The following is a 25,811-nucleotide window of genomic DNA, read 5'->3' as shown; positions in this document are numbered from 1 at the left end:
GAGGGAGGAGAACTAACTGCCCAGCCAGTTTGCGTCACTGCCTCGCAGAGCAGAGAAGAGCGAGCAGGGGAGAGCGAGACAAGTTTGAAGGGGAGGGCAGGCAGAGTTAGCAGCCCCCGAGGCTCTCCTCTCCCACCGCCATCCCTTTCCTCTCTTCTCCCCCAGCCTCTCTCTCTCTCTCTGCCCCATAACTTTTCTCTCGAAAAGTCCCTATTTAGCCAAAGGAAGGAGGTAAGGGGAACCCTGTCCCCTCCCCCCTCCCAAAACCCCCCAACTTTTCCAGTCCGGAGAAAGCAGGGGAGCGAGCGGGCGCCCGGCTGGCCATGGAGCTGCTGTGCTGCGAGGTGGACCCGGTCCGCAGGGCCGTGCCAGACGCCAACCTGTTATACGACGACCGCGTTTTGCAGAACTTGCTCACCATCGAGGAGCGCTACCTTCCCCAGTGCTCTTACTTCAAATGCGTGCAGAAGGATATCCAGCCCTATATGCGCAGGATGGTGGCCACCTGGATGCTGGAGGTAAGTCTGCAGACAGACTCTGTGTGTCCCCATCCGAATACTCGGCCACCCCCCCCCCCCGCAGGGGACCCTAAAACTGGGAGAGGGCAGGCTCCGCGCTTGCCTCTCCGCTCCCGTGCGCGAGTTTACCCCGCGCCCTTTGGCGAGACGCGTGGCTTCGTTTCTGCTCCCTGCAGGATGCAAGACTGACTGGGGGAGGGAAGGGGGAAAAGGGAGGGGGGAGGAAAATCTGGGAGAAATGAGGCTGTCCTGGGGCGGGGGTGGGGGAGCATCCCGCGCGCGTGTGCCTGCATGTGGCTGCCTCTTCTTCCCACCCCCATCCCGACCTGTCTGGCGAAGCCGCGGCTGCTTACGGTGCAGTGAAGAAGGGAGCAAGAGTGTGAAATCGGGGGCCCCAACGTAAAAAAAAGGAGCCCCCCCAAAGGCCAGAGCAAATTCGCCCTAGCTTCAGGTCCCCGCATGTGGTCGCGACTCCGCGTTGGCACTTAAGGGGGGGGAGGGAGGGGGAGGAGAGAGGAGGAGAGAAACGGAGAATTCAGGAGCCCCGGAAGTCGCAATGAAGAAACGTGTGTTTTAGGGGAACCCAAAAGAAACACTTATTTACCCTTGCTCCAAATCTTTGCCGAGCAAGCCGTGTGCCCACGTATGCACAACTCTGGACCTGCCGTGGTTTCGCCATGTTGCTTTGCAAACTCCGGTTGGAAAGGCTGGAAAACGTCGCCCCCCCCCCGCACCCCGTTATGCCGGCCACCCCACTTGTAATTGTGCCCTCTCCCCCAACCCCCACCTCACGAAGGTTACTTACAGTTTGGCTTTCCAGGTTCCTCGGTGCGGAGATTTGGGTGGGGTGGGGGGGGAGGAGGTGTGTGTAGGGGGGGGATGTCGGGGCACCCCTAAAGGAGAGGTCAGAGTCCCCCGTGTCTCTCTCCGGCTGCTCCCCGTTCCTCGGCTTTCCCCCAGCTCGGCACCACGGTCCCCAGTTTCTGCCCTTGTGGGCCGCAGCCGGACACTCCCGCCGCGGCGCTCACCCCTCCAAGTTTCCCCTCGGGATCCAAAGCCCTAGGGGTCGAGATACAGACCTTTCCGGCACCCGAACCCTCCGTTTCGGGAAGCCTGGATCCTCTTTGGGGTTTTCACGCCAAAACGGCTTTTCTAGGATATTTCCTCGATTTTTAATTATTTTTTGAAACCGTCTCCCCGTGCTCCGAGTCCAGCCGCCGAGGCTGCGGCGCTTCCTCCTCTCCTCCCTCCCCCTCTCTTCCCCACCTCTCCCCACCCACCCCCCCAATAGCGGCGTCTGTGTCGCAGGGACCCCCCCGGACATTTTTTCCAATTGTCGGGAATGATAGAGCAGGGTCTGGGGGTCCGAATGAGACCAAGAAGAAGACCCCCGGAGCTTTCAGAATATTTTTATTGATTTTTTGAAAAGATGACGAAATCCAAAAAAGAGAGTGTGAGTGAGTTCGAGTGAGCAAAGAAGTCAGTAGCCAAAGGGAGCGTCGCCGAGCCGGGCGGCTACTGCGTATTTGTTTGCCTCCCGGGTTCGGATCTTCCATTCACCTCCTTTTTTACGTTCCTGGGGAACACCCCGGGGCAGACGGACTCTTTAGATTTTCGCCGTTTTCCTCGTCTTTATTCTTATCACATATTCTACTCCCCTCCCCCTCCCCACTCAAAAATTAAATATTTTTGCTTGTTTCCATAGGTTATGCCTTTTCTTTTCTTTCTTTTTCTTTTTTTTTTTTTTTTTTTTGTCTTTTCCTGGTACTATTCCCTTCACCCCCTCTCAACCCTTTCCCGGCTCCCATTGTAGGTCTGCGAGGAACAGAAGTGTGAAGAGGAGGTCTTCCCTTTGGCCATGAATTACCTGGACCGCTTCTTGGCTGGGGTCCCAACTCCTAAGACCCATCTGCAGCTCCTGGGGGCTGTGTGCATGTTCCTGGCCTCCAAGCTCAAAGAGACTATCCCTCTGACGGCAGAGAAGTTGTGCATTTATACTGACAACTCCATCAAGCCTCAGGAGCTGCTGGTAATGACCCTCTCCTTTCTTCCCCCCTTTCTCTTCGCCCTTCCATCTTTGCTCTCTCCAGGCCTGATAAGCTTCTACCCACTGCTCCCCAAACAAATCCTTTGGATCCCAGATTACCACACTGCTGGAATTTTTACATTTTAGGAGACAATGCATTTAATACGATTTCTTTTTTGTTCCTACTGTGTTCCAGGCACTGTGCTAAGCACTAAGGTTACATCCATGAATAAGATCCCCCGAGACATTTGTGTTGGTGAAATTCATTTGCAGTTGTGTGCCCTTGTGTGCTTGCGTGTGTGTGTGTGTGTGTGTGTGTGTAGGGGAGACTTGGGACACAGTGATAACATTTTAATTAAATTCCAAATTTTCAACCACAGAATTCTGAGAAATAGTTCGACTTCTCACATGGTAGGAATGTCTTCACATGATAGTGTTTTGTGATGTGTCTCCTAAGAATCCAGAGTTCAAAGACTATGAAGTCTCAAGATTTTCGAAAGATACCTGTACATAGTAGCTGTTCACTAAATCTCATCAAATTGACTTTTGACCCAAGTCCAAATTTGGTGTTTTATTGGAGGAATCTGAGGCCTGGGTTCCTAGCTCCAGTGGGGTGGTGACCTCTGTCCCATGACAGGGGTCTTCTCTTGCCTCTGGTTTTCTACCAGCAAAGCCCCCCTCTCCCACCCGTCTTTTTCCCTGTGGCTTCACACTTTAGGCATCCATGTTGCAGCAGTGTGGAACGGTAGAGTGGCTCCCAGGCCCACCTTCCGTGGTCTGCACACCTTTCTCTGCACTGTTCGCAGAAGGGGGCCCCCTCTGACCGCCCCTCCCCCTCTTCACTGGCGAGGCCTGCACAAAGTCCACAGGGCTCCGACAGGCTGGTAGAACTGAGCTCTTTGTGAGAGGCCTCCCTTTCTGGGGCTGTGCTGCCATCTAGTGCCAGACATGTGCAAGGACGGGGGAGGAATTGCGGGGAATGTGGAGAGAGGGGGCATGAATGACTTCACCTTTGAACCGCTGCCAGATTTCAGCTGCTTCTGGTTTGGTCTGGGAGGCCCAGAAAGGTGCTTTCTTCTGGGAGATCTGCTTCCTTTAATAATAGTACAAGAAGAGTGTTTTAGATTCACATTCCCCTGTGAGAAGAAAGGGCTGGAATTTCAAGCCATCTTAGAAGACATGGGCTGTTTCGTAATTTTGTCTTTTTTTCCTCCCCCCACCCCACACCCCAACCCTCTGTAAAAAGCCAAGGCGGACTTTAAAGTATGTAAAGAAATTGTTAGAATTCATTACTAGTTTGTTTTTCTAATGGGAGACCAGGAAAATGAATCTTCCATTTGGTTTGTTTATTTCAACATGATGGTGGATAATGGTGTTCTTCAGGACACCCCAGTTTTTTCCAGGACCAGCCAAGCTAATGAATATTGCTCCACAAAACCCTGCCTGTGTTTTCCATTCCCTATCTCTTTCTCCCAGAAGCTGGGATCTGGAGAAGTCCTAGTTAACACTGGAGAAAGCTGGGGTCCAGCAAGGGGAAGGGAGTCGCACAGCCTCTTTTCTTGGGGCTTCAGGAGGGGGCTGGGGCTCTGGTTCCTGGCGTAGCAAATGGAAGAGAGCCTGGGGGGTTTTAGAGCAGATGTGGGAGGGAGCAGGGTGGTTTCTGCCTCTTTCTTCTGAAGACAATTAATTGGATAGGCCCGTTTTCCCTCTGATGGCACATACTTTTAGGATTTCTTTTTGGCTTGTTTTACTTTCAGCACAAGTCCCCAAATGTATCCCGATAAGGGATAAAAGAAGTTTTTCATGAGGTGGGCTGCTGGTGAGAAGAAGCCCGTGAGAGTCGGGGTTGCATTGTCCCCCCTTGGCATTGAACGGAGGGATTCCGTGGACTGTGCACAAGCATTTTCACTTTGCCCCAATCACCTCCTGCTGCAACATGGGGTTGCTAATGACCGTCCAGTGGATCCTTAAGTCACGATGACAAAGGCCTATGAAACATTTAGGTGAAAGGGCGCTCTGTGGCTGGGTGTCTTTTCCCCAGGACTTCCGCATTATGAGTGGAGGGGAAGGTTTTGAAGCAGAGAAGAATGGCACTTATTGGCACCAGCTACAAGGCAGCTGATTGGTTGCCCAGGAGTTGGGCCCAGGAACCTTAGTTTGACCTTTGTCTGTGTACATCATTTTCCTGTGAGGATTTAAAAAACTATTAGTCCAGCGATAGAGACATAGACAGCAAATTACTACCTAAGGGCCACAATGACCTTGGCACTATCTTTTCGCACGTTCAGCTTTCTGGGTGGGCAGGCTTCAGCACTGCCTGCAAGTCCAGGTTGGCCGGGGGTGGGGAAGCCAAAAGGAAAAGAAATAGGAGAAAACAGAGTCTTAGCAACAGACACCTGGGTTCTCCCTATTGCCAGTCCCGCCTCCCATTGGAAGCCTAAGAAGATAGGTCAACAGCTACCAAGCTTTGGGGGACACTTGCCAAAGGGCCCACTTCCCCATCCAGCAGCCTCCTCCTGAGCATCCTTAAAACCGATCTGGATCCCCACCCACCCCCACCCCTGTCCCAGACAGGACACCAGGTCCACCTTTGGGTTTTATATTCTTCTCTTCCCCCACTCCCTTCCTCAGGAGTGGGAGCTGGTGGTGCTGGGCAAATTGAAGTGGAACCTGGCCGCCGTCACCCCTCACGACTTCATCGAGCACATCCTTCGTAAGCTGCCCCAGCCGAGCGAGAAGTTGTCTCTGATCCGCAAGCATGCGCAGACCTTCATTGCTCTGTGTGCCACTGGTAGGAGCAGGCTGGAGCCGGAGGGGGCCTTGGGAGGGGCAGACACATAGGCTGGAGCCGGAGGGGGCCTTGGGAGGGGCGGACACATGCTGAAGAGCCCCTTGGGGGGAGGGTGGTCAAGGGCGGGGCCTTGGGAGGGGCGGACACATGCTGAAGAGCCCCTTGGGGGGAGGGTGGTCAAGGGCGTAGGGAGGGAGGGAGGATGGGGTACTCCCTGGTATGGGCCTGAGGGGCTTAGGAGATGGGCTGTGTTTTCCCGACTATCTGAGCTGGTATATTCCTTTTTTTCTCTGCTAAACTCATAAATGGTTTATGACGACAGGTGTGGTAAGGGAAAAAAAAAAATACGGCCTATAAAAATAATTCTTTATGATGTCTAAAGTGCTCTTTGAAGATTATATATACTGCTCTCTGGTTGTGTTTAAATCTTTAATCTTTTGAGGAAAAGGATGGCTTGGAGATAAGCCCAAGAGGAAATTTGGGGGCTGGGGGCAAATACAGGTTAAAGGAACACTGTCAAGATAAATACGCGGCTTGCCCTGATAAGGGAGGCCAAAGGAGTTCTTTTTACTGGAGGACACACATGTATAGCTGTTCCCTCTGCTGGCCGGGAGAGTAAACTGGGCTGGCTCTCAGCAGGGACTTCAGGTTCGCAGCACTAGATGCCCTCGCTTCAAGTGCTGGTGTTTTGATTTTGGTTGCAAGCTTTAACGTAGCAATCACGACTGGGTTTTTCATAGTAAAAGCTTTCTACCCACCCTGTTGATCCCACAGTTGATACATAGTTCTTACTGGCCCATTTGCTTTGCACTTCCCCTAATAAACTAAAGGCAGTGGTTTGACACTGTCTCATGAAACTGAACCTTGGCCAGTTTGTACCATTGTTTTCCTGGTAGTGACCATGAGAGAGATCATGGAACTTAATCTTCCAAAAGAGAGACACTATAGGTGAAGAAGTGACCGTCTGGGCAGATCTTTGGTTTGGAGGTGGGAGGTTGGTGGGTGAGTGGGGCGGGCTGCGGTGCAGAGAGATCCGCCCCAGTTTGCCAAGAGCTGTTGAATTTTATAGTTGGGACTCGCGGGGGGAGTTAGGGAGTTAACTTCTTTCAATACCTTGTTACATGGTATTCATGAGTTAGTACAGACAGATCACACAGTAGGCCAAAGTGTGCATGCTGTGTTCTCAGTCAAAAGGTCAGGCTGTGCTACTTCTCACTGGATGACCTTGGACAGGCCTCTTCACCTCTCTGAACCTCAGCTTCTGTCTGCAAAACACATCTGTGGGTACGTGATCTGTACAGGCTTTTCAGGGTATTTAGGGGAAGGAAAATCAGAAGGAGACGTGGTGCCCTAAGGAGGTGCTTCACGAGCCCAGGAATGTGTAGACAGTGTGTGGTGGCACTCCTTGTGAAAGTACCCCCATCTCCTACTAGGAACTTCATCCAAGTTCAGCAGGATCCCTTGCTCTGCCTTCGTGGGCTGGAGTGTCCCCAGGTACCCACACTGGAAGCCTGAGCACGGGTTTTTTCCACATTCTTGCCCTTCCTGATCCAGACCCATTCATGGGTTCCATGGCATGGGCGTGTGCCCTGTGCCCCTTTGGGGGAGAGTGAGCTGCCCTTCCCGCAGCCCTGACCGGCCATTCTTTGGAGCCCCCTGGACAGTAGCCATTCTTCTGCTTCCTCTCTTCTCCTGCTGTCTGACCCGGGGCCCTAGAGGTCAGTCCCTCATTGACTTGTCATTTTGTCTCCCAGGCCCTTCCTCTCCATTGTCATGATTCACTGTGGGGGAGGAGTCAACCCGTCCTTTTTTCTCTGGCCCTAGGACAGCTGACCCCTTGACCCTAAGCTCCCCCATTGCCCAGCTGTTAGCCAGAGTTCTGCTTTGACCTTGTCTCTTGACTGACAGATCTTTTGGGGTCTGTCCACCCATCCCTCCATTCTCCTCTCTGTTCAGGGTAGAGATGGTGGGTAGAATTATCCAGGCATGGGTAGATCTCCAGATTCTGTAAAGGCTCATTCTCTAAAATTGGGGATCCTGCCCCCCACCTCTGACCTTCCTGCCTAGATTCTTGGGGTGGCTGCCAACTTTGTTGCCAGAGTAGGGAGCCTGGAACTCGGGTCCTGAGGACAGAGGTCTGAGGGATGGCAGGGGAAGTCACAATGACTGCCTTTTGGGAGACTTGAGCTAACCTGGACAGGAAGCGAGGCAGGATAGAAGGAATAACTCCAACCGAATGAAAACCGCAAGCCTTAGGTACTAAGGTACTAAGTTTTAGGTGTGGACTGGTCAGACAGAGGGGCGTTCTCAGAAGATTCCTGAGTCTGGGAAAGATGGGTCTGTCTCACAAGGCTTTTTCTTCCTTGACCTGTGCTTGTGTCTGTATGAAGGACCGGGTTACATAGCAACCTCACAGTGTGGAGTTTTATAGCAGTTGGCTCGACAGTATAAAAGCCAAGGGCTGCTTTTCTTGGAGGAAACATCTCCCACTTAGAGGAGAGACTGCATTTGGGGGCCAGGGGTGACAAATGGTTGACTGCCTAAGACCATCTGGCAAGTAGCGGGCGCAAGTAACCGAGAACCAAAGGTAGGTGTGACACCGAGACCATCCTGTCTGCTCCAGGTGCCTCACAGCTCCCGCCTGGCCCCTCAGCCCAAAGCCGAAGAGGCACCTGGAGCCGGGGTTCGCAGGCCTACAAGGTTCTGAGGAGATGATGGGTTCTGAGGAGATGATGGCCAGCCCTGAGGCTGTGTGGCTAGTTGATGGGAAAGCTGGTTGTGAAAGAGCTGGCAGTTCCCTAGGCTGTGTGGGGAGTGCATGTGTGTATGTGAAAGGGGAAGAGAGAGGGGGCAGGAGAGCAGAGAGGGGCTGTGAGAAGGGGAATGAAGCTGCAGTTTTCTTCACAGGCCGGAGGGTAAGATGGCAGCCAGGCCGAGAGGGGCCCTCCTGCCCCCTCCCTCCTCAGCTCAAAATGGCTTCTGGTGGGAGAGAGTGCCTCCAACTGCCCGGTGTCCCTGTCAGGGCCAGTCGTGGTCCACAGGGGCACTGGGGTGAGAAACAGACCTTCCTAACTGCCAGCCCCTGGCATCCATCCCCTTTCCTGAAGCTTTTGATCCTGGGGAGGCAGAACTGAGCCTTAGTGTACCCCTGGTTGTAGCTCTGACAGTAGAGTCCCCCAGGTCTGCAGATGAGGACAGAAGGACCAGAGAAGATGACTCAGGATTGCGCTCTGGCACTGGAAGATTCCTGATGCATGATATCATGCTCAACAGAGGATTCCAGTTCGTCTAGAAAGCCGATGACCTTGAGTTTGAACTTGGTGTGGAGGTGGGGCAGAGGTGCTTAACCCCACATGTCCCTCTTTTTGCCTTGGGCGGCACCTCCAGGTGCTGGGCTAAGCTCTTGGCTCCATGCATGTGAGTAGGCCCGCCCAAGACTCCAGTCGCTAAGACCCGAGCCCTAGTGATGATGATACCCCTTGGGTTCCCAGTCTTCTTGGCTTTCCCTAAAGAAGATTCATGACCTTCCATCCTGAGGTATAATCATAGCCAGGACCCGGAGAGGGTAGGTGATGCAGCCCCTTATCCAAAAAGGGAGGGGTGCCCTAGTGGTGGCCAAGTGGGGAGACTTGAGACCACCTTCCCTTCTCGGAGCCCTTGCACCCTCTCTGCTGCTGACGGCATGGAAACGTGAGGAAGTGGCTGTTCTTCAGCAAGTGCTCCCCATGGGGACAGGCGGTGGGACAGGGTTCTCTCCCTTCCCATCTGGCGGTAAAATGATTGAGGTGCAGGCTGCTTGCTCTTCTCCAGCCGCTTCCCTCCCTTCCCCTCCTCCCACCAAGGTGCCACATTGGCCTCAGCTTGGCGAGGCATCCCGGGGGTGGTAGGTGAGGTGTGTGCCACCCACATCATTGCTGGGCCAATGAGCACCTGGGATCTTGGCCTTTTTTAACTTCCACCTTGGTGCAGGTCAGAGGTGGGGGAGAGATGGGGGAGATGGGAGACTAGGTCTTCCCTGGTTCTCTTCAGCCTCAGAGCAGATCTCTCTCGCCCCCTAGTGGTGATCCAAAGCACAGAGGTCACTCTTGGACTTGAAGGTCTCCATTCCCATAGCCAAAACAATCCCCGCTGACTTTACAGGCAGGGCCATCTAATCCGTGGTTTCAACTGAGTTTAGCTCAGAGCTCTTTCTTCAGTGACATCTTACCAGGGCGTGCAGATACCAAGTCTGAATACGAAGCCCTCGCTGCCCTGTTCCAGATTACGGAACCCAATGGGGCCCTGGGAGTGCCTGTGGCGGTCTTGGGAAGTTTAGGTGGACTATGGAGGTCACACAGCTTGGTGGTGCTATGGCTCGGACCTATCTCTGACCTGAGCTCGCTTTGGGGAGCTTTTCTGGCACTGCTGATAGGAAAATCGCCCAGTTTTCCTTTGTGGGATGTGGGAGGTGGCCTTAAGGAGCTATTCACATTCTGTTAAGGTATAAAGAGCACTGGGTTCACAGTCCAAAGGTCTCACCTTAACCCCAGGCCCAGGATCAGGCATTAGACAGATCAAGAATTCATGGATTCGGGGAGCCTGGGTGGCTCGTTTGGTGAAGCATCTGACTCTTGATCGTGGCTCTGGTCATGATCTCAAGGTTGTGAGATCGCAGCCCTGTGTCAGCCTCCGTGCTGGGCATGGAGTCTGCTTAACTAAATTCTCTTTCTCCCTCTGTCTCTGCCCTCTCCGCCACCCGCCCCCGGCACTTGTACTCCTCACACATACACACTCTCTCTCTCTTCTCCCCAAAAAAGAAAAAGAATTCATTGATTTCACCTGTAAAATGAAGTGTTTTGAAACTAATGACTTTTACGTTGGTTTTTATTAATACTTCACCACTACTACTTAGATGAGTAAGCAACCAACAGAGCTGGGATTCTCCTCAGGTGTGCTCCTTGCCTCCCCCACCTCCCCAGGAGGGAGGAGGTCGTGTCAGAGGCTTCTAGTATGTGGCTCTGGGCAAACCACACCTGAGGGAATATGGGGGCACTGGGAAGGGAGTGGCCAGCTTCTGGCTTCCATTTATTGTATAGGGGCCGTCGGGTTTCTCCCACTTCTGTCAAACCAGCACGAGGCTTCGGGGACTCGATGAGGTCACTTCTGGGATAGAACACAAGTGATAGTGAAAGATTCTCTAGGCAACACAGAGCCCTCATTCTTCCCGGCGGTCTCGGCACGGTGGGGCTGCTGTCAGCATCCGCCTGGAGCCCAGGGATACAGGGCCCTTCCTCCTCAGGCCTGCTGATGCTGAACCGCATCTCCCGTTGGTCGGGATTACCTCTCACAGTCCCCTGGAAGGTTCCCGTGGTCAGAATAGTGGTGGTAGGACACGGCTTGCTTAACAGGAGCCAGGCACTGTGTTTTTGCATGATTATTTTATTCCCACCCTCAGAACAACCCTACGAAGTGGGTCCAATTATTCTGATATGCTGGTGAGAAGATGGAGACTCAGAGAGGTCAAGTGTCTTGCCCATCTTCACACAGCGGGCTGGTGGTAGGCATCGGCCTCCCCATACTCCACCTTCCAGCTCTCGGAGCCGCTTGGCCCAAATTCTTCCCATGTCCTCAGATAGTCTTTGTTTTTTTGTTTGTTTGTTTGTTTGTTTTTAAGATTTTTTATTTATTTATTTGACAGAGATCACAAGTAGGCAGAGAGGCAGGCAGAGAGAGAGAGAGAGAGAGGGAAGCAGGCTCCCTGTGGAGCAGAGAGCCTGATGCGGGGCTCGATCCCAGGACCCTGAGATCATGACCTGAGCCGAAGGCAGTGGCTTAACCCACTGAGCCACCCAGGCGCCCCCTCAGATAGTCTTTGTAAGTATCTTCATGCTTCTGTTCCCCTAAGCACCCCCTTTATTTTGAGAAGTTTCTTTACTAGCTACCCATGTGGTATGCACCTCGCCATCTAGAATGCCCCATGTGCCGTGTGTTCTGTTACTGCATTTTTATGTCTGGGGTGGGGGGTGGAGATTAATCCTTGCTTCCGGGAACAGGGAGAAACACTTGTGATGACTCTGTAGGAATGGATCACTGGCTAATTAATTGCCTCTAACTCAGCTGCGAGGAAGGAGGGTCTCAGAAGTCACCTTTTACCATTCCGGGCGGGCAGCGGAGGATAGGAGTAGACCCTCGCCCCTGGATATGCTTTTTGCACCAAGATCTAGCTTGTTGGTATTTTTGACCAAGAGAGATAAGAGATTTCTGAGAGATTATTAGTTGGTATTTTATTTTTGCCGAAGTAAAATAGTATTAGGAGGAAGTTTTACACAATTAACTTCTGTTTCTTCCGTACGTTTACATACATTTTCTGTGACTCCTACTTCGGTCACCTGCACGTGCACGTGTGTATTTTTATTCCTATATTTCTGGAAGGTTGTCATCTTGGTCATAGCATGTGTGCATGATGTTGAACTCTCTGCCCACTCCCCCTGGCCAAGTGGGTAAGTTTGAACCCTCTTCAGCCCAGTTACGTAGCCAAAGTTTAAAGTTTCCAGGATTGGCTGAGTGGGTTGAGTGAAACTTTCCACGGGTGAGTACAGAAGTTAGGTAACTAGAGCTAGTACAAGGACACGACCCTTCAGATATTTTATTCGGGTGTTTTCCTCTCTGCTGTTTCCCCTACAGACAGAGAGGGGGGTGTCCCTGAGTAGGGTCCTGGGGCAGCCCCTGAGGCCATGTGGAACTAGCCGTGCTCTCTGGAGAGAAATGCCTTGTGACTTCCCCAGCCAGTGGAAGCCATGCTTTGTTCTATTGATGCTTGTTGCGTTTCTTGGGAGTGGTTCTCATTCTAGATCCTTAAGGACGAGCAACATAGAGCTGGAAGGCACCTGGGGGGTTAGCCAGCTCTCAGCCTTCCGACTTATTGGCCTAAACCATGAAGAAAGAAAGGCATTTTATAACACAACTCAGGATATACATAAATGGACATCAAACTGCTACAAAAGTTTCTCAAGACAGTATTTACTCTTACTACATGATTACTTCCTGATACTTTCTATCCTGTTCTGTTCGGTTAAACAGCAACAAAAACAGCCCACAAATGGGTTTCATGACCCAACTGTGAGGTGCAGCTACAAGTCAGAAAAACACAGATCCAGCCGCACCCTCTATTAGACAAATGGAATGCCAGGGACTGGAGGAGGCAATGACTCACCCAAGGTCCCACAGTCTGGACCCGCTTGTAGTGCTAATGTCACCTCCTTTGGACTTACTCAGAGGAGAGCCTAGCAGCTGCTCACGAAACTTGAGAAAGTCCCTGGCTTGCTCCCACGGTGTGGGGCAGAGGGGCGGCGCAGTGGCTGCCCAGCTCCTGTAGCTCTTCTCTGGCAGGGGGAGCGCTACCCAGCCTGAGCTGCCCAGAGGCAGCTAGCTTCTTGTACGCATTGCTCCCCATTTCTGGAAGGCAGAGGACAGTAACGCCAGGAGGAGGCCCCTCCGCGTTTTCCTAAGCAAAACACGAAGTGGTGAGAGAAGGGGAGGGGAGATCCAGTCCTTCTGGCAACTTTAGCACCTGCCGCACCCCAGGACCACCCGGATATACCCCCTGGCTTCCAGAAGTTAATTAGTTTGCTAAAATTAGGAGTCAGTTTTGCGTGCAATTGGACAACAAAAGATAGGCATGTGTGAGGTGTTCTTCCTGGTCGGAGGCCTGGGACAGAGGAAAGGGAGGGCCAGGGATATCCTCCTGTCATTCCCTGCCAGATGCTCCCACCCAGGGCCTTTGTGGGCCCAAGGCCATGGGCTGGCTGCCTCATCTGCATTGTGAATGTCACAGGGGGAAGCTAACGAGGTTATTGGGCAGAGAAACACTCCTGTGAGCCCATGTGGAGGAGACCTACAGCAGAGCAGGAGGCAGGGAGGCCGCCTTTGGCACCGACCATGGGGATAGAGAAGGCACGGGAGGGGTTAGTGGACAGCAGGCGTGGGGCAGAAAAGAACGCTGTGATATGCATCCCTCAGGAGGCAGAGATGGGGAGTGGGCTAAGGAAAGAAAGCCAAGGGGAAAGACAGACGGACAGACGGCCGGGCTCGCTCTGTTTGTGGGATTCGGCCAAGATGGGAGGTGTAGGCACGGTTCAGTGGATCGGCAGAGTTGCCGAGAACACCACCAACTCGACGCTGGACAATGGAGTCCTCATTAAAGCGCTTTAATGGAATATGTTGTTTAACAGGGCATGGCACAGGAAGAAGGGGAAATACTAAGGTACACTCCTTTTATAGTTCAGCCTAGTGGTGATGCTATAACTGGAAGTGTGACCCATGTCCCCCTTCTGTGTCTCCCTCCCGCCTGCACCCTTGCACAGCTAGAGGCAGTGAACTCTGGGGTAATGCTATAGAAGCGGAGGTAGCACACTGGAGGATTTGCTCCACTCCAGGACTGACCAGAGACAGTAACAGGGTAGCGTCCTTCCCATATGAGCACAAGGCCCAGGTAAGGGCCCTTCCAGCCCTCAGAAGTCCACCCCTTCTCTTCCCCCATGTGAGGGTAATTGTGCGCAGCTTATGCGGTGCATTCGTGGGTTACGGACGGGACTGTGCCCATGGGTCATTAGTAGCTCTTAGAAGCAGTCACAGCAGTCAGGTGGGGTGTCGTCCTCTCCTCCTGGTAACTGGGAAGTAGGTGATCTTGGTCACCTGGCTTCTTTGCAGGAGCGCGCAGAGGAACCGGAGGTGTTTGGTCTCCCAAGCTGAGCCACGCATAGGAATATCCCCCCTGTTTGCTTTTGGAGAAATGACAATGGATGAGGGTTTGAGCTCCTTAAATTTATCCTCATTTTGTACTTCTCTTTAGTGAACTACTCTTTTCTTCTTTTTTCCAGCCAGAAAATGGGAACTTTGGGCCCAAGAGCCATAAAATCTAAACCAAGTCACCCATCTGATTAGGGTGCAATGGTGCATACTGGGTACCTGCTTTCTCTCCTCGTGTTCTAAGGGCCCTTGGCATTGGGGCTAGAAGTTGGGGATTGTGTGAAACTTGGCCCTCATCCCCTCCATTACTGCCTCTCTCCCTTCCTTTTTTTTTTTTTTCATTTCTTTGTTTAAATAAAGTCATCTTTTGTTTTGGGCCATATTAGTCCTTGCTGACTGTCCACAAAATAACAGGGCAAGGTAACATCAGGATTATTGGTCTTCATAAAATTGTACTCGCTTGTATACTTTTCCTGCCTTCCACCATCTAGATCCTTTGGTCTGTCTCACTTATATGGCACCTGAGCGATTCATCTCCGACCTCTCTGCTCTGCTCCTGCCATGACCCTCAGAGGGGGAATACATCTCACTCACCTTCCTGCCCCTTGTCCCAGACAGGGTTGTGGGGACCTGAGTCCCCTCTCTGAGAATTCCCTGTGTGTACTCAGATAAGCTCTCCAGCTTCTCTGCATCCATTTCCCCATTTGATTCGGGACCTTCTAGAGTGATGGCAAATAAATAAAGGGTATCTCGGGAAGGAAGACTCAGGAGAGGACGTGTCTGTTCGTGAGGATCACCTGTGCAGCCTACCTCTCACCATCCTCTTTCTGAGGATCTTCAGGCTGGGGATCCCCAGATCCAAATTCTTCCTGGGCCTTGACCCTCTGCCTCTTGTTCTCACAGACTTTAAGTTCGCCATGTACCCGCCATCGATGATCGCAACTGGAAGTGTGGGAGCCGCCATCTGCGGGCTCCAGCAGGATGAGGACGTGAGCTCGCTCACTGGCGATGCCCTGGTCGATCTGCTGGCCAAGATCACCAACACGGATGTGGTAGGTGGACGCCATCTTCTTGGTTAAAACCAGATGTCTCTTTTCTCAGCTCAGGGAAAGAGATACTTGGCTTGATGACGGTGTGTTGGAGGTACTTTTTACATTTTTTAATTTTCAATGGTGGTTTCTGTTTTCCAAGATCCAGCCTCCCAGTACAAAATTCCATAGACGAGACTTCCTCCTAAGGTTTTGAAAGCCAGTGTGCCGTAAGATAGAGAAAAGAACCTAGCAAACAGCTATGAGGTGGGAGGAGGGCTGTTTACTAATGTTCCTCGTGGGCTTCCCCGTGGGTCTGAAGTGTTGCTTCATTTCCATTTATGTCCATGTCCTCAGGCTGCTTCTCCCCCACATTGTCAGGCTCGGGCTCTGCTTCCACCCACTCAGGCGGAGACCCAGAGGAGAGAGGGCTGGAGGCCGGCTCTGCTTCACTGGGGGTTGGGTGGTCGAGGGATCCAAGAGGTGCCCCACCTCCGGCAGGGTGTCTGGCCTTGACACACCTCTCAACCCCACCCGCCTCTCACTTCCCTTTTGTTTAATGTGGTAATGGATTAAGAAGTGCTTCTAAGAGAATAAAGGGCCATAGTAATTCAAGGAACTATTATTAGCTATAGATTTTTCCATTCTTGTGCCGGTGGACTGCCCAGAGACTCTAACTCTGCTTGCCAGAATTTGCAGCTCCTTAGAAGAAAGGTCTTGAGAGACCAAGGTCAAGCGAGGCTCTGATTCAGCTGCTAGGAAACGGCAGTCCTTCGAAGGTCCAAGCCAGGGTGACTCTGAGAGGTCAGAGAGGCCACTCCTGTGTCCTCCAGCCGAGGCTTTCCATGGGAGGTGTGGAGAGGGCTGGGAAACTGGCTGGGGGAGGGGGAAAGGTCAGCAGTGGAGCCTGGGCTAGAACCTGGAAGCTCCCACTCCCCCCACCAACCAGGGAACGTTGCACAGTTGCACACCAACCGTAGCTCCTGGATCTTTTTGTTTGAGAAAGGCCTCTGCTTTGAAGACAACTGGAGAATCCTATCCGCTGGGAGGCCCTGGTGTGTCCCCATGGAGAGGCTCAAGATGCAGACGAGCTTCACAGCCCCCGCTCTGGATGCTCCAGGGAGATTCGGAATGCCTTGCTGTGGGACTAGATTGAGTTAAGAGATAACGTGGCTTACAGGCCTATGGTGATGCCCATGGGGATGCTGATGGGAAGGCTGACAACTCCGAGGGCCTAGGGCTGCAGCTTGCTGGCTTTCTTTCCTCCCTATCTGTATTCTGCTTTGGGCTTTATTACCACCTCAAGGAGCTGGTGTAAGGAGGTGGTGAAGGGCCTCATGGAACAAACCCAGGTTCCTATTCTGAAGCAGGTCTTAGATACGCTTTTAAAATTCTAGGTCCCAAACAGAGGCTTTCCACAGAGGCCTGTGCTACCGTGTACTACATGGTTCCCAAAACACAGCTCGAGAAGACCCCTTCCAGTGTGCTTTGCGTGAAGAGTGCTTTCCCAACTCTCCAGAGGCAAATCTGGGACAGAACGTAACGTTTATAGAAATGATGTGCTTCTTTCCTTTCCTGACTATCTCCTATTAAGGTTGCCTAACAAAAAGGACTCCCAACAGCAACCAGCTTAAGACAGGCTCTCCCCTGATCCCCAGAGACAAAAATGTCAGTGACAGCAATTTGACCCCCCAAGCACTGTAACCTCTTTCCGATATTTATGGACTTTGCCCTGCTTGGCTGGTGGCCCCAGAGGGCTCTGGCTTTCTCCCACATGTTCCTTTCTCACCCCTCATTGGCTTCAAATGGACAGAGGTCACTCCGGAGGTGCCACTGAGTCTCTCCGGCCACTTTTCAAGACTTTAAACCAATTTCTCATCTTATACTGGAGAAACCGCTTGCCCCTTTCAGATACTGTGTAGCTGGGGTATCCGTGTCAGTCAGCCGTCAGACCGGGTTAAATGAGTACAGAAGCCGCTAGAGGTCCCCTACACCCCAGCTGCGGAACTGGGCCTCCGGGTCGGCATTTGAGTATTAACAACCAAGCATGAGCAAAGGAGAACGTAAACTCCCTCGCACTTTTTCAGACAACAGCCTCAGACCTCTGTGAGTTCTAAGCTCACCTGTGGGCCCCAGAGGCTTGCTCACTCTCCCCTAGCAATGTTTTGAGTAAAAAGGCTTGAGTCCTCTTGGGCGAGGCCGGCCACCTGTGCCTGACTTCCAGGAGCTGTAGGTCTCCTCCCGTCCGTCAGGCTGTGCTCTCTGAAGTGCTGAGGCTCAAGAGTGAAGGAAAAGTCCATCAGGCTGTTCTCTCTGAAGTGCTGAGGCTCAAAGAGTGAAGGAAAAGAAAAGGACTGGAATTCAGAAAGCATCCGTATCTGGGGGTGGGGGGGGGGGCAAGTGTTGCTTCCTGAGCCCATTTACCATTTCATGAGTCAAGAAGCGCTGTGTTGTGTTGCAAGCACTTCCTCTCCATTCATTTCTGGAGGGATTTATTAAAGGCTCACTTGTTGCAGACTTGCACTATGAGCAAGGCACGGAGGCAGAAATTCGGACGGGTGGGTCATGTATGGAAAATGGGCAGGGAGCTCGGGGACTGTAAGGCACATTACAAGTAAAGCATGCAAAACCCTAGCAAATGAATGCAGAAGTGTTAAGAAGCATAAATGGAGGAGGAAAGCAGACCCAGAGGAAGGAGCTCACTAGGCCTAATGTGAAATGCAGGCCTCCTGGCAGAGGGTACTTGGCAATAGGAATGTCCTTGGAATGGAGAAACCAAAAACGTGGTATGTATGTGCAGTGGGATAGGAGTCCGCCTTAAAGAGGAAGGGAAATACGGACTCACGCTGCCACATGGATGAGCCTCCGAACCATGTTCAGTGGAAGAAGCCGGACCCCAAAAGACACACAGATGGGGCCACTTACTGGAGATACCTCACATAGTGGACTTCATGGAGACAGAAAGTAAAATCGGGGTTCCTAGGGTCCGGGAGTGGGAGGAAAAGGGAGTTCTTTAATGGGTATGGAGTTTTGATTCAGGAGGATGAGAAAGTTCTGGAAATGGATGGTGGAGATGGTTACATGACAAAGGGAATATACTGAAGGCCACCGTACACCTGAGAATGGTAATGATGGTGAATGTCACATTTGGTTTATTTTGCCACAGTTGGAACATGCACACACACGCACACTGCTGTCAGACCCACGGTCTGAAATGCCCACAGGCTGGTGTCGAGCTCTCCCGTGCAGAAGTCAGGTGCACAGGGCCACATTCTGCCACACTGGCTGCGGCAAATAGGACAGATGCGAACCAGGACCTGGAGTCCTGACGTTTCTGTGCCTGCCCCGTGCGCCTTGTAATTTGTGATCTCCTCGAGTGGACGGTGTTCTCTGCCCACGTGTTGTCAGGGGCGGACTGGGGAAAGCGGGTCCCCTTGATTTCCTTTGAGACGGGCAGACAAGTGTCTCTGGCTCGCTGGCCAGCGGCAGATAGCTTTGATAGGAGGGACCCATGCGGCTCTGAGAAAGTCGGTCTTTGTTGCTCCCTCTGGTTGCCAAAATAAACCGGAACGCTTCATTCCAAAGAGAAAGCTGAGTGAGAAGCCTGACAGTTTTACGGGGAATAAAAGTCTCAGAGGGTGGTATATTTTAAGTACTTTTTCCTTCCAGTCATAAGTGTTGCTAAAAACAGACGCCAGCCAGTGAGGCGGTGCTGGCTTTGGGGAAACTTCTACCGGGGCTTCCGTTGCCAAGGGTGAGTTTGAGAGGAGGGATCGAGCGTCCTGGTTCCCCGGTGAACCTTTCCTGGCTTTGCCGGGCAGAGTCGGGGTTCCTCTTCCGTCCCTCGGCACTCGGCTCGTACTTTGTGCCAGCGTTTATCTCACTGTTCGCTTGTCTATAGAGCCTCTGGAACAGGACCCAACTTTTACTGCGCTCTTTATCCAGAGCCCCTGGCAGAGTCTCGGGAATGATGCTGAAGAGAGGGAGGGAGCAGGAAGGAAGGAACGGAGGACACAAAGGCCAGGCAGATGGGCTTAGAGTGTGTCTCTAAATCTTTGGTCTCTCCAGACCTTTGGAAAGCCCTATATCTTGGCCTTTATTACATGCCAGTGTCCCGAGCAAAACCCACCATCTTCACGTGACACAGTTTTACAAACTGTCTAATCAAAACACAGAAGTCACGCTCCTGGGCCGTGACGATGCTTTGAAGCTATTGGGAGATAATTCAACGGAAGCAGACGCTAGTCCCCTGGTCACCATATTCATCCTTTTCTGTCCCCTTCTTAAATATCACCCACGGAAGATTCCAGGATGCCCCTCCCTTGGGCTCATCCTGGCACGTTAGGATCTTGGTTGTCAGTGAGCTGTTAAAAAGCTGTTCGCTGTGCAGGGGATGAAGTCTCCATATTGACTGCGTGCTTTGGGCTGGGTCCCCCAGCCCCTGTCTTTGTCCTCCTTAGAGAGAAGCACCGACCCCCTCCTGACACACCTTCCCTTACTATGGGCCCCTGTAAGGCTGGGGCTGACGGGGCCTGTGGTCAAGAACCTTGGGAAGAGTGGCCGAAGGGAAGGCTGGGGGTGGGGGAGGGGACGGAATAGAACTGGAGGCTCAGGCTCCCCTTTCCTGCCTTATTTCTTCAGCGGGCTTCATTTGGTATGCAAGGAAATAAGCCAAACAGCCTGTGAAGAAAGAAAGAATGAGATAGTTTCCTAAGTTGTCTCTGCCTGAGCTGGCCGCGGGTCTGGGGCTCATTCAGCCCTTTGTCCCCCCGTTGAGTGCACTGCGTGTGTGGTGACAATGGCGTGGTGCAGTTACACTGAGGGCTAATGGTCGGAGTTCCGTCAGCCCATTCATGGAGGCCGAGGAGGGTGCAGGGCGCAGAGCCCGAGCCAGCGCGCAGAGGAAGTCGGAGGCCCGTGTAACGAGCTGGAGATCACAAACAGGGCTGTCAGGGCTCCGGGGCTGGGGGGCAGGGGCCAGGGAGGGAGCCTATCATCCTCGGAGTTGGAGGTCTGCCCGACCTCCAGCGCTGTGGAGTGCCACCTGTCCAGGCTGACAGACGAGCATTATGGCTTTCCTTTTAATCAGCTTAATTTGGGGCATCTTAACACAATGATGGGTGCTTTTGGAGGCTGCCGGAAAGCAGAGGTCCCAGAGCCACTGCACTTTGCATGCATGTAGCATCTTTTCACAGGAGGAGCTGTGGTCCCCCGCCCCCCGACAGCCCCACCCCCAGCCCCTTGGGCTACGTCTCCCTTTCTTGGAGATTCTCTGGCCTATAGGTCTTTCCTTAGAGCTGGGAAGAAGCAGAGGGTCTCAGGGGGAAGCGTTCTGAAGCTGGAGGCTTGCCCGTTTACAGCCAGGCTTAGCCTGTAACTCAGCGTAACCGGGGAACGAGTTCCGTAACCGGGCTTCAGTTCCGTTCTCTAGCTGCACAATGTGGGCGTCTGGCTGTGTGAGCTCCCAGAGCCCTTTGGACCTCCAAGTCCCCTGACCCTGTAATTGCCTCCGCGTGGCGTCTTGTGATTCTGCCCTTTGGAAATAACTATGATTCTGCTCTACTCCAGCTTTGCCTCCTTTTCTTTTCGGGCCTTTGAACTTGTCCCCCTCTTTTCTTTCCTTCTCTCCGCTTGACTTTCCAGCACGAGCAGCCCCGCTGGGTTTGAGGCAGGGTTCCTCCTCTCTTCAGGTCACCGCTCCCCCCACCCCAGTCCCCTGCATAGTCCTGCCCTGCTGCTTGGGAGAGTGGGAGCTCCTTGGGCGGGAATGGGGGCCTGTGTGGGGTGGGCGCGTCTGGCAGCAGGTAGTAAAACCACCAACACATTTCCCTTTCCCTTCACTTTCCATCAGCTTCTAGAAAATTCTCATGCTCTTTGCAAGCCCAAGAATGGTTCATAATGGAGGTTATTAAAATACCAGGAGTGAGTTCTGTCTCAAGGAAGGTGGGGTGCTGATTTCTCTGTCTCCACCATCACAGAGTAGACAGTTTCTTCCGTTCAAGTTTCTTTATCCAGTTAGGAATGTGCGATCTGCACTTGAAACTCAAGCTGATGATAGCCGAGCTGTGAAGAAGGAGGCCATGAAGGAGGGTTAGGCAGAGGCCCCAGAGAACCTTCCAGGAGTGAGGGACATGACTGGCCCCAGAGACGCTTAGCTTCCTGCTCTGTCCCAGATGAATCTAGAAGAGAGCAGGGGCTGGGGTTCAGGGTCCTTCATTTCTGGGGTGACTGCTGTAGTCCTTTATCTTTTCAAGTGCGAGGTATCAGATCAAGAGCTGGCCATGATCAGTCATGGTTTTGATTGGAATGAAAACAGAGCTGAGGAAAGTGTTTTATAGGAAAGCTTCCTTCATTTTGTTCAGGGAAGCTGGTACCACGTGTTCTTGGCTGGAACTTACGTAAATGTGACCCTTTAGGCATCTGATCGTCAGTCCCATGGCTCTGAAAGTCCTGTAGAGGTGACTGTCCAGTGTCCCAGCCTTCCCTGTAGGATTTTTTCCAGAACTATTCTTAGAGGTTTCAGGCTGCTGGAAGGGAAGGCTGAATGCCAGAAACAGACTCGTTGGCGACTCCAGAGCGAAGACTCTTAACACGTTCCCAGATCAGGTTCTTTCGCTTTCTTGAGCTCTGGCTCATGTGAAGGACCGTCTTTCTCAGGGATGCTGATGTGGCTGATGCAGTGATAATCATGGAGTCCTGAGTTGGTTGTATTTCTGGGGTGGAAGGGGCGCTGACCCCGATAACCTCCCCATGGCACCGAAATACAGGCTCTGAGGAAGGAAAGCTGGACAGGATCCGTGGGAGGCACCAGGGTTCTTGCGGAGGAGGGTCTTCTACATGACCTTCACCTTCACGTTAGGGACTCTTCTCCAAATGGCTGTGCCATGGGAAACCCTCTCGTTAAAGAGGACTTGTGGCTGACACTTGACTGGCATTTCTTTCAGAATATCATTGTTCAGAGCTATTGTCTGTCCCTCCCTTACACATACACCGGTCCCTCAATCTGGTGGGAGTCCTGCCACCCTCTGTTAAACACTTTATGCCACACCTGAAGCTAATAGAACACATGTATTAATTATACATGGGGGGGGAATAAACTCTTTTTGCCATATGCTTGGAATAGGATTTGTCCTCCCTGGAGGCAAGCATGCATTTACCGTCCCTATGGTATGGAGGGGTTCTGACCCAATCCCCCATCCCCCTAGAAAAAAAATCTTAGAAACTTAACCTTCACCAGCTCCTGAAGGACCTCTAGAGGGAACAGACCTGTCACAACTGGCCGGATTCAACTCATTATTCTCTGTGAGAAAAAAGAAAGAGGAAACTAATATTCATTTAAATTCTGTAGCCCCTCATTTCTCAGTGAGGAGTTAAGGGGAATGAGGGAGGGCAGCGAGCACCTGAGACCTGAGACGGGGCATTTGAGGACAGTGGTAGACCCCCTAGCATGGCCTCTCAGAACACGTTGGCTACTTCAGACGGTGATCAAATGGAGAGCAAGCCACCTATTCCGGGTTTGGAAGGAAAACCGTCTGGGCCCTATCGTCCACCTGTGATGCAGGACCTTCCCAGGGGAAGTGGAGAGTCCTTTGCCTCCAGCTGCTGTTTGCCTTGTTGGCTCACACCAGCTTTATCTTTATTTAAGATCCATTTTCTTTAGATCGTAAGGCTTTCGGGTTTTCCACTATCCTCTACTGAAATAGACGTGATGCCTTTTGCCTTCACAGCGAGCTCGTGGGGCGAGTGGGGAGTGACCTGGGAGCCCAGCACCCCCCTGGGTGTGTAGGCTTTGGAGGAGGCCCACAGGCAAGGTTTCCAGTCAGTACTTAGGGGGTCGGACAGGGTAGAGGATGAGACCAGGACACGCCACAGAAGTACGAGAGATGTGGCCAGCCCCGGACTGCTCACTGGTTTGGAGTGGCCCAGAGATCTCTGTGGCTGGGCTCTGTTTCTCTCGCTCCATGCGCCACCCCCAGTGCCAGACCCACCGTGCCTCCTTCAGCAATCTGGAGCAAATTCTTATCCATACCTCATTTTTAAGAAATTGAAATAATTCTTTCAGGCTCCAGGAGGGCTTTGTTGTTTGTTATCACAAGAAATGGGATTCATTTATTGAATTTAGCACCTTATCTATAGCTCCAGAGGTCACCTCGACCCGGTGAGTGTGTTTCGTCCTTATTCTACAATTTGGGGAACAGATCCGAGAAGTGAAATGCCCCCGCTGCTGTGTGTAGGGTGGGTCGCAAATACGACTCTCCCTTTCTTCATTTGTCTCGCATTCTGGGTGATACCCTGTTTCCGCCCTTCACAATCGGGCAGCTGTTGTTCCTAATTTTTTTTTTAAAGATTTTATTTATTTATTTGACAGACAGATCACAAATAGGCAGAGAGGCAGGCGGTGGGTTGGGGTGGGGGGGAAGCAGGCTCCCCGCTGAGCAGAGAGCCCTATGCGGCCCAATCCCAGGACCCTGGGATCATGACCTGAGCTGAAGGCAGAGGGTTTAACCCACTGAGCCACCCAGGTGCCCTGTTGTTCCTAACCTTAAATTTTGTAGAAAGCTGTAGTTTGAAATGTGGCATGGACGAGATAGGAATGGAATATTTGGAGGCATGAAAACTGTGTCCCTTTACTTTAGATCTTCGGAAAATAAAGATAATGCTTTTGTGCTTGGCAAACCATAGCCTCCAGGCTACAGTGAAAATTGCACAGTGAAACAAACAAAGGGGAAGCCTAGAATAAGCTGTGGGAAGACCCCAACAGAGTCGATTTAACTTATTTTCTCTGTAGATGCCCCATGAGTGCAGAAAGGGAGCCTGGGGAGGGGGGCATGTATCTGCTAAGAGTGATTTTTCTCTACCTCGAGCTGCTAAGTGCCAGCCCCCCCCCCCCCAGTGACACCCGAGTGTGGCACATTCCATGGCACCCCACTAACAGAAGCTTCTGCCCGGGACAAATTTATTCTGAATTTTCCCTACCAAATATAGACTAATATCAAACAATGCTGCAAATTCTTACTTCTTCCCCAATTGGGCAGCTCCAATGTCCAGAGTTCTGTCCACATTCCGTGTTGCAGTGCTGTAAGAATTGAGGGCGGTAAGGAAGCAGGGAAAAGGAGGTTTTCTTTTTAAGAGCTTAGGCGTTTTCTGTGAGTACAGTTCAGCCCATTCCCTTCTTACCCATCCTCAGGTGCGCCACCAGCCTAGCTCTGCGGCTCTGTCTGTGGCGCTGGCCATCGCCTTGTCTGCGTCACCTCCCACCGTCCAAAGCAGAAAGCGCCCAGTTGGTGCTGTGATGACGGCGGGGGCGGGGGGGGCGGGGGGGGCGGGGGGTACATGGTGTCTGTAAAAGGCTCAGAATCTTGGCCAGACTCTCACGTGCTTTGGTCTCAACTGGGCTTCTGCCAAAATCCCGATTCTGTTTCGATGGATCTGGAATGGGCCAGGATAAGGGCGTGCCGATGTTGCCGGCGGTGCACCTCACTCAGAGCAGTGTGGTCCCACGGCTCTGCCGGGACACATCTTTCTATCGGGAAACTGGCACATAGCGCACAAGGCTTCCGCTGTGTGTATTTTCTTCGTAAGTGCACTGCCCACCGTTGGTCTTGCTCACAGCTCTGATCTGACCTCTTCTCCTTCTAGGACTGCCTCAAAGCCTGCCAGGAGCAGATTGAGGTGGTGCTGCTCAACAGCCTGCAGCAGTTCCGTCAGGACCAGGGGGACGGGTCCAAGTCGGAGGATGAGCTGGACCAGGCCAGCACCCCTACGGACGTGCGGGATATTGACCTGTGAGGACGCGGTCGGGCTGAATGGGAGAGAATCGTTCAAATCTGCTCTCTCCTCTCTGGTTGTGTTTTGTTCTTTATGTTTTAGGATAAAACTTTAAAAACAAAAACAAACAAAAAAATTCTGCCCCCACCTAGATCGTATTGAAAGATCTTTTTAGAAGTGAGAGAAAAAGGTCCTATAAAAACGGAATAACTAAAAGCATTTGGTGCCTATTTGAAGTACAACAGAAGGGAATCCCTTTGTATATGCGAACAGTTATTGTTTGATTATGTTAAAGGTAATAGTAAAATGCTTACAGGAAAACCTGCAGAGTAGCTAGAGAAAATGTATGCCTGCAAATATGGGAACAAATTAGACGAGGCTTTTTTTTTTTTTTCATGTTATGAACTAGCATGTACACACCCCTTGTAGGATAATTTCAAGGAACTTGCGTATGCCATTTATGGCATGATTAGATTGCAAAGCAATGAACTCAAGAAAGAATTAGAAATAAGGGACACAATGGGGAGGGAGTACAAAACAATCTCTCAACCTGATTGAACCATTTTGGATGTAGAAGCCCCTTTGCTCTCGACCACCTATTTGTTATTAAGTCTGGAGCATAGTTGACTCTAGTTACGAACTCTTGCTGTCTACAGTAGCTGCTACCTAAAAGAGATGTTTTATTTTGCCGGTTGGACACAGGTGATTGGATGCTGGGTTTCATGTGTTTTTGACATCTTGCTTCTTCTTCCAAACATGGTTCATTGCAGACACCACCATATTTTTATCAAAAGGGGCAATCTAGCTTTGGGCCAGAACCAAAACTCCTATGAGTTGGAGGCAGATGGAGACCAAGGGTGGGATCTGGAATGGAATCTTTTCTCTTAATGTATTCAAGAGGGCAATGTGACCTTGGCATCCTTTATTAAAAAACTGATTTTTTTTGGTGCTGA

General features: G+C 51.9%; 1 protein-coding gene across 1 annotated transcript; it reads left to right on the top strand.

Annotated features, from left to right (window-relative positions):
- On the top strand, nucleotides 1-25,811 carry CCND2 (cyclin D2). Its single transcript, XM_059403780.1, has 5 exons — nucleotides 1-518; nucleotides 2,332-2,547; nucleotides 5,176-5,335; nucleotides 14,966-15,114; nucleotides 24,730-25,811. Exons 1-5 carry the CDS (start codon nucleotides 324-326, stop codon nucleotides 24,877-24,879), a joined length of 870 nt encoding a protein of 289 aa, XP_059259763.1. The 5' UTR covers nucleotides 1-323; the 3' UTR covers nucleotides 24,880-25,811.

This window comes from Mustela nigripes, chromosome 6 (genome assembly GCF_022355385.1).
Source record: "Mustela nigripes isolate SB6536 chromosome 6, MUSNIG.SB6536, whole genome shotgun sequence".
NCBI lineage: Eukaryota > Metazoa > Chordata > Mammalia > Carnivora > Mustelidae > Mustela > Mustela nigripes.
The sequence above is the reverse complement of the archived record's forward strand: the minus strand, read 5'-3'. Positions and strand labels throughout refer to the sequence as shown.